General features: G+C 53.5%; 1 protein-coding gene and 1 long non-coding RNA gene across 9 annotated transcripts in view; both read left to right on the top strand.

The window, feature by feature from the left end:
• Positions 1-934: 934 nt before the first annotated feature.
• On the top strand, positions 935-10,636 carry LOC308180582. The gene is made up of 3 exons (XR_013941028.1): positions 935-2,327; positions 5,504-5,667; positions 6,903-10,636. It is a non-coding gene; the product is annotated as an uncharacterized lncRNA (long non-coding RNA).
• A 199-nt stretch (positions 10,637-10,835) lies between these two features.
• The window catches only part of MVB12B (multivesicular body subunit 12B), a 66,671-nt gene continuing 65,007 nt past the window's right edge, over positions 10,836-12,499 (top strand). For 2 of the 8 annotated variants that reach the window (XM_080562520.1, XM_080562514.1), the window contains exon 1: positions 11,272-11,350. In XM_080562520.1, coding sequence (XP_080418646.1) covers positions 11,287-11,350 — 64 coding nt within the window. In that variant the 5' untranslated portion in view covers positions 11,272-11,286. Of the gene's footprint in view, positions 10,955-11,189; positions 11,351-11,581; positions 12,429-12,499 lie in introns of those variants that run through there. The other 6 variants (XM_080562517.1, XM_080562519.1, XM_080562515.1 and 3 more) reach the window with 6 other exon arrangements.

The raw sequence follows: 12,499 nt of genomic DNA, 5'->3' as shown, positions 1-12,499 counted from the left end.
TTATGATGTCCACGTGGCACACCAGATGGTGGCATTCATAGCAATCGGCACACACAACTGGCAGACAACTGCACAAGGGCAGTGAGGCTCAGGCAGCTGGAGCGCTTCGTTTCGTGCCACGCGCTCGGGGAGGAGGGGAGGCTTCAGCCGGCCCGCGCCGCGCGGCACCCGCCCCAGGCGTGTCCCCGGGGGCCTGGCGCCACGTGCCCCGTGCCAGGCGGCCCCGTTCCCCCCGCACCGCGGGGCCGCGCAGGGGTCCTGCCCGGTGGCTGCACACGGCTGCTGCTGGCACCTGTCCCCGCTCCCTGCCCGTGCTCTGCCGGGATGCCAGCCGGGCCACAGGACAGAAAGCAGGCGGCGAGCAGCACCCATAAGTTTCCGAGAGCTTCCCTCACGTTGCCCCCCTGTGGGAGGTGGCCTGCTCTTGCCAAGTGGCGCTGAATTTAACTTCTGGAAATGGAGAGTGCCGCCGCACGGCCTGGAGACCTTGCCCTGGCCGGAGACCCCCCGTGTCTCCTCTGACGTCCTCACCCTTGCTGGAACCCCGCGCTCCACGTGGGCAGGAGAGGCTCCTCCTGGCACTGCTGGGCACATTACGCAGGATTAATGCCCACGCGCTTGTTGGACCTTCTGTTGCAGAAATAATGCTGCAGCTTTGACTTGCTTCCAACAGGGCAAAGGAGAAAGCAGAGTTAACATTCAGTTAGAGCACAGGACTGTTTGCTCTTGGAAGCCGTAATGTATGCAAGGAGCTTGTGTCACCTAAAGCCCATTCAACATTGTGCGTCGCCTTTCCTCGCTATTGCGTGTGAATTTAATAAAGTGGCTCTGACTCATTCGCCCTCCGTGGTGCAGCTGACATAAGTAAATACGCAGGCTGCAACCTCACTGGAGATTTTATACCATCTGTATTTACAACATGAATATTTCAGCAAATTTGACATTTTGGAGACTTCTGTCTTCCAGGTTTAGTGACGACGAGTATCTAGGTCAGGAGTGCCGCAGGTTCACAAGCAGCATCCTGTCAATAATTTAATGCTCTAAGTGCTAAGCAGCGTTAGCAGGACGCACTCCGTCACTGCAGGGTTTGTTGGCTCATTGAGCTGACACAGTTTTGAAGCAACATAAAAACAGGTTTTGATCTCTTGCTGTTGGCCTCTGCCTGAAAAGCATAAAGCAGGAGGCAACCCTGTGGCAGCTATTCTGCTAATGTCACCGTAATGTGGACGCTGTTTTACTGTCACTTTCAAGATGAAAACAGAAGCACACCGGGCAGGGCAGGATGAGGCATTTCTCAGCCCTGTTTCCCACTGCCGGGTGCCGAGGCGGGTGAGGGGAGGAGGCCCCTGCTGCGCCCCGGGGCCCACTGCTACGGCCCGGAGCTGGCGCTGGGCAGCCCCGCGTGGGGCGGGCAGGGGCCTGGCGGTGCCCCGTGCTCCTCCAGGCCCTGCCCGCAGCGCCGTGCCCGGCTGCTGAGATGCCATGGGGCACCTTGCCGCTGGGGTCCCAGATGAGCCCAGGGGCGGTTCACGGGCACGGGGTTGGGTTCTCCAGTTGCCTTTTCTCTGGAGAGTGGCAGGGCGTCCTGAGCACGGCTCGGTGCTCTGTCACAAAAACACCTGCGGCCCCGGCCCTGCTGAGGACGATGCAGGTGCGGAGCCCTGTGGGACCTGATGGCCTGACTAGCCCCACCTGGCCCCGCAGCTGCCTGGGGCCAAGAGCACATTTAAGCACAACTCTGGCCCCACAGCCTGTTTAAGCTGTATGCTGCAGCATGCCGGTACTCTGCCGTGGACCACAGTGTTTCAGATTCTGGCCTGCAGGCTGGCAGCTTGGCCTTGATCCTGTCTCATCCCCATCGAGCTGACCAGCAGCAGGACCTGAGCCTGACCCGTGGGTTGGCTTCCCGGCTTGAACTCTGACTTCACGCCATGGATGTGTGTGATGGGCTGCTAGCGGAACTCGGCTGTGGCCCACTTGGGTGCCGTGAGGGCTCCTGGCCAGGCTCTGCCCTCAGCACAGCTCCTGTACCTCTGTGTGCACACACGCCTGCGGTGCCTGCACCCGGGGCAGCTCCTCATCCTGCAGCAGCTCTAGCTAGGGCTGCCCCGGGCTTCCAGGCCAGCACAGCACTGGTGCAACCGTTCCTCCCTCCCTAGTGGGCAGTGTGGCACCTGCAGTATGAACAAAACAGCCAAGAAACAAAGCAAGAGATGAGCTGTTGCAGTAACTCCCTGACTACCCAAAAGATGGAGGACTAGAGTGTCCTACAATCAGACCTTTGATAGAAAAAGAAGAAGTTCTGTGAATAGACCTTCCTGATTCAGGTGAGACTTTTTTCTTCCTTTTTATGAAATCCTGCTCTTGAAGTATTTGCACTGAATAAATGTAGCACTTTCCATATAAAAGCTATGCTTGGCACAAGCCTCTTCTCAGATAGAAAGGAACTGGAGGAGCCCTTCTCTTTCTCACGTCAGCTCATTATTGTGCTGTTGGAGCACGTTACAAACACTGGAAGGAAAGTGTGTTTTCACAATGTATTGAACCTGGCTTTGGTTAGCAAGAAATTGATCCCAGCAGCAGAGGAGGTGTCCTGCCTCAGAAGTGTTGGCTCTGTGCAGATGTGCTTTGAGGGGATCACATTCATGTAATTGTGGAACAAAGACCTTAAAACTTATGTAGGAACAAACTCAAAGCTAGAAAGGAAATAAAATAGGATGCAAAATTATGTATTCAAAGAATAGTTTCTCGTTAGTAATGCTGGAGGATCTGTAGCTTCTACTATCACATGATACCCATCCTCTTGTTCAGCAATGCAGAAATGTTTCTGAAGGAACTAGATGTGCTTCATTTTGGATTCATCTCCTCCCTTGTAAGGATTGTTCAGTGTGTTTTCCTAGAGGAATCCTACAGATTGTTTCAAGTATCGGTATAGATGGAAGGATATTAAAGCAGGTGCTGAGTATGCAGCCATTTCCCTGCTGTCACTTCAGTGTCTATATGGTGGATTGTGCAGGCGGTTGTACCATGGGGATGCTCAGAAACACTCAGTGGGGCCAGGACCATAGTGAGGGGGCCTTAGGTTTTTCATTTGATTCCCTGTTTCTGAGCTCATACCCCTATCTCTGGTCCTGAGCCTCAGCTGTGTAATCTGGCTGTGTCCTGCCCGCAACTGAGGGTGCGGTGAGCCCTTGGGGAGGTGACCTTGTGCCTGGGGACTGCCTGAGCAGGGCTGGGGAGGCTCTTGCTGTTCCTGCTGGCTGTTCAGTAAGGATATCTTCCAATTTTTCTGCTCTCCCAGTGATACTGTAATTGTCCAGTTATGACCAACTTTGGCATCGTTATGCACACTGAATGCTGTCAGATGGATGAGAAGCTCGCTGGGGTGCTAATATGCACAAGCTGCAGTAGCCAAGGAGCCAAGCAGCAGCAGCTAATGCTGCCAGCTGGCCTGGGAATTGTGATGATGGGAGCCAATGCCCTCTGAAAGGAGGGGATGGAGCCTTTGGTGGCACCTGGTATTGCTGTGCTCCTGCACACCTCACAGTGGCAAGGAGTGAGGCTGGTGGGTGGACTGGAGTTGGAACCAAGGGTATAAATTCTTTGGCTGCAGCTTTGTAACCAATATGTTAATTATTTGCTTAGGAAGAATGAAGGGTACTGGCTGTGGCTCTGCTTTCTTAAGTTTAAAGATCAGAACCGTGCTTTTGAGGTCCTGTATCCCTAAATGAAGAAGGGGCTGCTCTTAGAAAGTCTTGCAAAGTTAGCTGAACTGTGACCGACTTACTGTCACTGCCTGCCAAATGGTCACCTATTAAATTATTCACCAGCATTCCCTTATGCAAACACCAGGTCATCTGAATGCTGTCTGCCAGCATGTACCTGTGACAGCAGTTTTGCATCCATAATAACCACTAACCGTGGCTTTTCCCTTCACACATCCCCATGGAGGACTAATTACTGCAGTGAGCAGTATGGGCTGGGTCCAACTCCCTCCTGTCCCTCCAGTGGCCATAGGGACACCCCAGGCCAGCCTCTAGCCTGTACTGGTGGGCCCTGTACTGGTGAGCAGTGAACAGCTGCTGCAGTGACCTGCTCCTGTTTAAACGAGAGGGCAACTCGTGCCTGAGGCTTTATTCCTGCTTCAAGAAGCCCTGACAGTTCCTGCCCTGAGCCAAAAAGCAAGGCATTTCATCAGAGAAGGTTTGCAAAGAAAACATTATTTCCCCAAATGTGTTCATCATTCAAAATCATTCAAGCAAAAGTCTGTCTTACTGTAGCTATTATTCATAATCTGAAAACCTGGGTGTGTGGCAGTTCTTGGTAATTAAGCTGCATACAGGTGTGTTTTTTTCCTATGTTTGGGTGGAAGAGCAGCTACAACTCAGTCCCAGGGTGTCTCTGCAGAACAAATGGGGCTGGTCCTGGCAGTGGGGTCTGGAGAGCCTGGTTTTGGTGCTGAGCCATTAAAATGGCAGCGCCCTGGGCAAACTGCTCCCTGTGCCACCCAGGGCTGCTTTGGCCTGGCTTCCGTGTCACAGGAGGGAGCTGATGGAGGTCCCTTTTCCTGGACAGTCTTTGGATGAGGAGTGTCTTGAGCCTGTTCAAAAGGGCCAGGCTGAACACTTGCCCTGGCTGTGGCTGTCACTTGGTGCTCTGTAAATCGCGATTTTGTTGTATGTTGATGTACCTTAGTTCATAACTGATGCGGGCTATAATGCAATGTCAGGGCTTATATTTGGAAATATAGCATCAGTGCTATTTAGTAGTGAGTATAGGATAAAGTATGTAAATTTGAGAAACAGTACATTTTCCTGATAAACTTTGTGTCGCAAAGTGAATCACAAACAATGGTTCAGAGCAATTAGCTATAAAGGATATTTTTAATAATTTCCAGGCGTTACTCACTTGTGATGTTCCAGGTAGTGAGTGCACTTGCAAACAACTTTGTAAATGTGCATGGGGTGGGACTGGAGGGAAGTCAGCTGGCAGGGCTACAGCTGCCTCCCTTGCGGGGTCCTGGACATGTGCTTGTAGGTGCCGGTGGGATGCTGCCCGTGCCTCCCCTGCTCCCATGGCCAGCTCACCCCAGGGTGCCTGACAGCCTGTTACAGGGGGCAGGAGGCAGCGACCTGCAGCTCTGCTGTGCATGGCTGGTCCCTGCCCCAAACCCGACAGGCTCCAGACCTTGACCTGGGGCAAGAGCACAGGTGCTGGCCCAGCCCATGGCCAAGCACCCTCACGTGGGGTGGGGGGGCCCCCGATGCCCTGCTGACTATGGCTGCGCTCACTTGGGCTGCCTCACTGCAAGAAGCAGAAACTCGGACTGTCCCTGTGGGGCTGCCATTGAGTAACTGACCCTGCAGCCTTCCCTTTAATTCAGTGAACTATTTAAGCATGTGCTTAAAATTGAACATCTGTTTTAGTGCTTGGCTGACCTGGGGCTAAGTGAGGAACTGATAACACTAAATAGTGTTTTTCTTTTTTTTCCTTCTGTATTGAGGCTCCTGCATGAGCTGTGGTGTTGCCTTGGGAGCTGCAAAACTGGCATGAGCGAAGGAGGGGAGTGAGCTGCCTGCTACTGCTGTTCTGAGCAGACATCCAGCCCCCAGCAGGGCCTGGCACGGGGGCTGTGGGGCTCGTGCCTCCAAGCAGCTCAGTCACCAGGTAGGACAGAAGCCAGACCTGAGGGACTGTTAAGGACATCCCACATCAGTGAGCAGAGCTGTCTGTTCTCCATGCATCACCTCTGCACTGATGTCCTGGCCTGAGGGGCCCTTCCTGGTATGCTCGTGTCCGTAGTATGCAGGCATCACTGCACTGTTACTGCTTCTGTCCTCGTGCTTGGTTCTTGGCTTGTTCATGGTTCCTTTGGTACTGTTCTAAGAAGGTTAATGCTCATCGTTGGAAGCAATTACTGGCTGAAGTGGCATGTTCATATGCCTTTCTCACTTATTGATGCTTTCTGTTGGCTGCATGGGGCCCTGAGGTGCTGCCTTCTTGCTGCAGCAGCATTCAGCGCTGCTACAGGAAGCTTTGTGTTTTTAGGGTTAAAATACGATGGGCCTGGTCTGCTCCAGTTGCGTATTCTCCAACAAGCAGGTAGGGTGACAGCTTGTCAGATCTTTGTCCTGATACTTGATGAAATGTACCTCTCCCAGTTACACTTCAGTTATACTGGGAGTGCCTGGGTCCAGCCTGAGCTTGCCCCCAGACCTGCCAGCGTGGGGGTGCAGGAGATCGGTGGCCAGGCATCAGTGCTGCAGTTGTGCTGTCTGGAAATTTATGAACAATTCATAAATGTGTTTTACAGACAGCTGTTAGTATGTGCTGAGCAATACTCATTCTGTCAAGGAAAACCAGTTACAGGGTTATAGCCAGGCCACTTAAATATTATGATCCATAATATATAAATAGTGGGCTGAGCGCTGCTGCTGCTTTGTGCGTTAAAGACAGGCCTGTGCATTCTGCTCAGGCTCTTGCAATCCCATACCAACTAGTACTGTCTGCAAGCTGTGTACTCACAAAGATACTTGGTGCTTCTAAAAATCATCCTTTGCACCCTGTCCTGGGGTCACAGCATGCTTACAGTCAAGCTGCGCACCACCAGGCTGTCTGGCTGCGGTCGGAGGGGAAGGTTGGCTGAAGACGTGGTGCGGGTCAGGTAGCAGACCTGGGAGCCGTGCTGCTGGCTGTGGGCTCAGACTTCGGGCTGCTGCTGGGGGTTTTACTTTCATTTGCCCAGAGATGAAGATATGAGGTGAGGCATGCCTTTTCGCTGAAGGGCCTTGCGGGTAGGTGAGCACAGCCACAGCGCCTTGGTAACAAAGCACAGAGCTGACAGAAGAATACGGTGCAAGTTTCAGTTTAGAAATGTCTCTTGACATCATGCTGTCTTTCAGCTGATGTTGTGCACTTCCTTGGTGTTGTGGCCAGACCAAATCGAAACAGATGGAAGAAAGTGTTGGTGCGGCAACAGTGGGGAAGTGGGAGCTCCTGCTCTGCTGGAGCGGCTCGGAGGAGCGGGGGCTGCAGGCCTGCAGCGTGCCTCGCCTGGCTGCCCAGGAGCTCTGCTCACCAAGTGCAGCCTGGCCTGCAGCAGTAATGTGCACCAAGGTATGTCAAACAGCCAAAAACAGGAACTGCTGTAGTAAACTGTACTCTTCCCTGCAGGAAATACCACACAGCCTTCTTGAATAAGAATAAAAGATTAAACTCAAAGTACAATGAAATGCAAAAAATGCTGTAAAATCTGGTGGGTGGTCTTTTTTTTTTGATTAGTGAGCTCCTGAAATATTCCTGCATCTCAGGATCATGTCAGTACCTGAAATGCTTTGCGATCTCTTTATTAAAAAGCAACCCACACGCATCCCAGTAGAAGGCAGGTGTCTGCTGCAGAGCTTGCAAGTCTTCAAAAACCTGCCCTGAATGGGTTGTTTCCTATAGTTAAGAATTTGCCATGATTTTAAGAAGTGGTGTTTTAGCTCTATTGCTGTTGACCTTCAGCCAGGGCAATGCAGTGCCTAAGGCTCTCGCTATCTCTGAGGACAGGATGAAGGTTCAGTAATTACCGGGGTACCTGGCAAACCCTGCCTGGGAATCATTAGAGATAAAAGCCACCCAGAGCCCTCTCAGGACACGGTTAGTTTGTGCTTGTGCACTTCCCTCATTCTACCTGTCAGTTGCTATTCTCCAGGATGCACAAGTGGCTGGGAGATGTGCATTGACAGCTATACCTTTCCCAGTTACAGAGGTGCCTAAACTAAAACCTCCACAGGAGATACTAGGACCTTCTAATTACTTTCAGAATAATCAAAGTTTAAATGAGGAATACAGAAGGGAAGTAGCTGCATGGAGACATTTTGGTGCACAACATTTAAAGGCAGCAGGCTAAACAAATCTGTGTGCCTAAAACCAGGCGGCAGCTGCTGAGCCTTGACCCGCAGCAGTTTCAGCATGCAGCTGAACTCTGGGCTGACTTTCTCTAAAGGCAGGCCCGGGGAGTGGGGTGGGGTGGTGCATGCAGCAGTATGAGCCCGCTGGGAACCAGTGCTGTCCCCGGCATTGGGCCCTGAGGAATGATAGCAGCAGGGGCTGGCCTTGGCTCTCGTGTTTAGCAGGAAGGGTGGTGATCCAAGCTGCCAGAGTGGGGTAACAGAAATAGAGCCCCCCTTCACTGCTAACAAACCTGGCAAGTACGTGTGATAACTTGGAACAATGTTCTGGAGGATGAGAAGGATGAGTGTGCGTTCAGCCACAGCTCCACTGTGATAGTCAGGACTGGCTTAAATTCCTCCTATTCAGCATCCCAAAAACAAGACACTGGTGTGAACTGGACAGTATTTGTGTGACTGCAGAACTCACAGGAGATGTGGCTGAACAAAAAAATAAACACCTTGAAAAATTATGTTAAAATATTCAGTGGATAACAATTCAAATACTTATACTAAAAACATATTCAAATACTTTGAGTAACTTTATGGTGGTAGATTAACCAACTGCAGCATAGTTATTCACATACCTAATACTAAGTGTACAAGTATTTGCTGATTCAGAGCCCGTGCTTATGCTCTGTGAAAGAACACAATAGTGCCTTTCCCTTGGACTCAAAACTCTGCCAAGGCTTCAAGGTCTCTGTATGTAGCAGCTCTGAGCCCTCACCCTGAGCTGTGCCAGCCACCCCCAGCTCCAGCGGGGCAGCTGATGCTGTGCCGCAGGGTGGTGCTTGCTGTGGGCAGCTCCTTGCAGGGAAGGAGCAGCTGAACTCTGCTAGAAAGTGACTTGTCTCTTGGAAAAAAATGTTATTGCAGATCATGCCATAGACATGTTGGGATATATGTTTGCAGTGTATCTTAGAATATTTTGTGGATACTAAGCAGCAATTAGTCTTCCTTTGGAATCAATTCATTTCATACTGCTGTGGTAGCAGGGAGGATCTTATTGAAACTCGAGGATTTTTAATATTATTACACTAAAGACTCAGTATCAGCATCTCCATGGGGGAGCATTAGCACACTGTAATGTGTAACAACTTCTCCACTTCAGGAAATCTTGTTGTATTTGTAATAGGGCATTTGGGGCATATATTATGTATGGGACATATTTCTCTTTTCCACCAGGCATCATCTTTCCTTCTGTCTAAATTACTCTCCAAATAAAGAGAAAGAGGAGAAAAAAAGGCATTGTATTCCTTATCTCTCTCTATCTATATTTTAATCTTTGGACCCAGAAGCCACTACGAGCAATCAGGGCTGCATGTGGTAGAAGCCAGAATGCCTTGGTTGAACACTGAGGGAATAGAGCTGTGGTTAAGAATAGCTGGCTATTACCTCTGTTCAGCAAGTGCAAATCTAACATGCTTTACTGGAGGGAAATGCCAGATAGGACGGGACTGCCATGTTTCCAGGACAAATGAAACTGTGGCTCTGTGCAGGCAGCAGGTGGTGTTTAAGTCTTTAACAGACCTGGGGGATCACCTTGCCTGCTGCCTGCCCCAAAGGAATGCCGAGTGATGTCTGAAAGCTGTTTTTAGGTGGTCTTTCAGCTTGATCAGGGACAAAACTGATCAGATTTCTGGAACAGGCTGCCCAGGGAGGTTGTGGAGTCTCCTTCTCTGGAGATATTCAAGGCCTGTCCGGACGCCTACCTGGGCAACCTGCTCTAGGGAACCTGCTTTGGCAGGGGGGTTGGACCCGATGATCTCTGGAGGTCCCTTCCAACCCCTGCAGTTCTGTGATTCTGTGGAAAAACTCCCCAAGCTGTGCTTCACTGTCTCATTGTGAAGTTTTTCACCATACCTTTGCAGAATCTTTCTTACTGCAATTCATACACATCACTTCTCAATCTAGCCACAGAGGACATAAGTTTATTGCCCTCCTCTTTAATGCACCTACAAATTAATGTTTCCCCCTCTCTTTTACTTCATCTTTCACCCCATTTTTTTCATTTAACTACTCCAACTCTTTCAGTCTTGCATCAAAGGCTATTGATGTCAGTCCTTACATCAATCTTCCTGTTCTTCAGGTTATTTTTGATGATCTCCCTTGAAGTAAGGTGCTCAGAACTGAATGCAGGATGGCTGCAGGATTAGTTTAAATGATTATAGCTACAGGATACACTGCTGTTCCAGGCTACACTATGATTTGCATTGCCTGCTAATTTAGCAAGTGTGCTCCCAATTTCATCACTGGAATGTGGTGATAATGCCCAGAACACCACAGAACCTCTGTCTTCTGTGCTGTGAGCGGGCCTCTGATGGCTTCTGGTTGTCCAGCTGCCCTGTCAAACACTTGATTCTCTGGACTGTATCTTCTTAGTTTGGTTTTTGGGCCTTGGTGAGAGGTAGAATCAAATGTATGGCCGAAGTTAAGGAGGCTCCCAGACCTGTGTATCCCCTAACCACCACAAGCTGTCCTCTCAGGTAGAGAACAAGCTCAGTTGGGTGCAATTTGCTTTTTGATCTACAACAGCTGCTGCCGCTCTCCAAGATGCAGCTTGGTTTAGGGCAAGGACTTAAAGAACTACAGTTCTCCGGTTCTTTTTGCTCCGGACGTCACCTGTCTTCCAAGAGCTCCCGGACCGTGCCTCGCGGTGCGGTGGGAGAAACTACTCAGAGGTTTCTGCCGCAGCACAACCCCACAGAGGCAGCGTTTGCTTTCCAAAGTTTCGGGTTTTGCCCCGCGGGGCTCACGGAGCTGGCCCCTGCTTCCCTCGGGCCGGGCGCCCCGTGATTCCCGGTCACAGCGCCGGGGGCACCGCTCGAGGGCAGCCGCCGGGGGTGGGGGCCGGGGGTGCTCCCCGCGGGACCCCGCGCCCCGTCCCCGTCCCCCCGCGGGGCTTCCTGCGCGCCCCCGGCGTGGGTGTGGCGGCGGGCGCGGCGAGCCGGGCTCGGGTTTGCCTCCGGTGCCAGTCTCGCGTCGGGCCGGTGCGGGAGGAGGGCCGCATGGCCGCGCCGGTGAGTGCGGGGCGGCTCCCCCGGGCCGGGGGCCGCGGCGGCCGGGGCTGGGGCCGGGGGGCGCGGGGGCGGGGGCCGGGGCCTGGGCGTGCGCGGCGGCGGCGGGGAGCGGGGCGCGGCCGAGCTGCGCCGTGCTGCGGCCCCGCCGCTCCGCAGGCCGGGCCCGGGCCCCCAGCCCCGCCGGGCGAGGCCCCGCGCGGCGCCGAGCCGCGGCCTGCCCGCCGCCGCCGCTCCCCGCCCCGCGCCGCTCCGCCCGGGCGCGCAGGCCGCTCCCCCCCCGCCGCTCCTCCCGCCGGGCCGCCCCGCGCCGCCCCGCGCCGCCCCGCCGGGCGATGAGGAGCTGCTTCTGCCTGCGCCGGGGGAGCCGCGACCCAGCGCCCGCCGCGCGGGCAACAGTTAAGTGTCCCCGGCCCCTCGGCACGGCCAGGCCGCCGCGCTCCGGGCCGCGGGACCGGGCCCGGCCCCGTGAGCTCCCCGCGGGGCCCGGCCTGGCGCGGCGGGGCCCGGCCGTCCCCTCCCGCGGCGCCCCGGCCCCTCCGCGCGTGGGGCCGGGCCCGCCGCGAGGCCCCCGGGTGTCCCCGGGGCCGGGTGCCCGCCCCCGGGGCTCGCTCCCCGCGCGGGGCCGGCGGGCGCGGGGCGGCGGCGTTGTCCCGGAGCTGGGGGGGGCACCGCGTGCGGCCGGGCCGGGCTGCCGGGGGCTGCCGGGGGCTGCCGGGGGCTCGGCGGTCGTGGGGTCTGACCGAGTCCTCGTGCCCCGGCCTAGCGAAGAGCTTGCTGCGAGCGTTACGGGACTGGTTGGGGAAAATACCCCCAATACCGCGTTTCTTTCGGTCTGTTGCTGCAGGTGTTTGCGGGGTGGATTCGCTTGATTGCTCTTTTTTCTCCCTCACCCGTTCTCAGAGGTTTCTGCTTAGCTGGAAGTGATGGACGTGCGCTGTTTGTCTTTACTGAACAAGCCAGAGAGGGGACACCGAGCTGCCCAAGTTTTATTTACTCACTTCTTACATTGCCGGTGCTTAGGAGTTTTCACTGCGGTTTCTGGAAGGATTCTCAAAGATCCACAGAGCTTTAGTATTTGCTTTCTCTGAGCTGGGATGCTCACGGACTGGTCGTTATAACACCAGCTGGGTCCTCAGCTGAAATGGGGAGCTGGGCTTCAGAAAGTGTTCAGCTGGTCACGTTGAAATTTACATTTATCCATCCTGTATTTATTTTAAAACCAGTGAGAATGTACAAACGCAAACCTTGGTGCAGCCTGTCGTGTCCCATGGCAGGCTAGCAGTGCGGTTCAGCGTCGTCCCTGAAATTCTCTGCTTTAGCTATTGTATTCTCTCAGCATACTGGGATGAAGGCTTCGTTTGAGCTTCTGGAGGTGTGAAAATAAATACAAAATGTTCCGGTTCTGCAGTGCACACTTCTCTAAGTGAGTCCCAAGCTTTAAGGCACTGTAGCTGCCGGGGACTTGTCCGCACAGGTACCAAGATAGAAATAACTGAACTGAATGTCACTTAAATTTTGCTGCCCCGGTAGAAGGTCATCTGTGTA

Source organism: Anser brachyrhynchus, assembly GCF_964034855.1.
Source record: "Anser brachyrhynchus genome assembly, chromosome: 19".
Classification (NCBI taxonomy): domain Eukaryota; kingdom Metazoa; phylum Chordata; class Aves; order Anseriformes; family Anatidae; genus Anser; species Anser brachyrhynchus.
The sequence above is the reverse complement of the archived record's forward strand: the minus strand, read 5'-3'. Positions and strand labels throughout refer to the sequence as shown.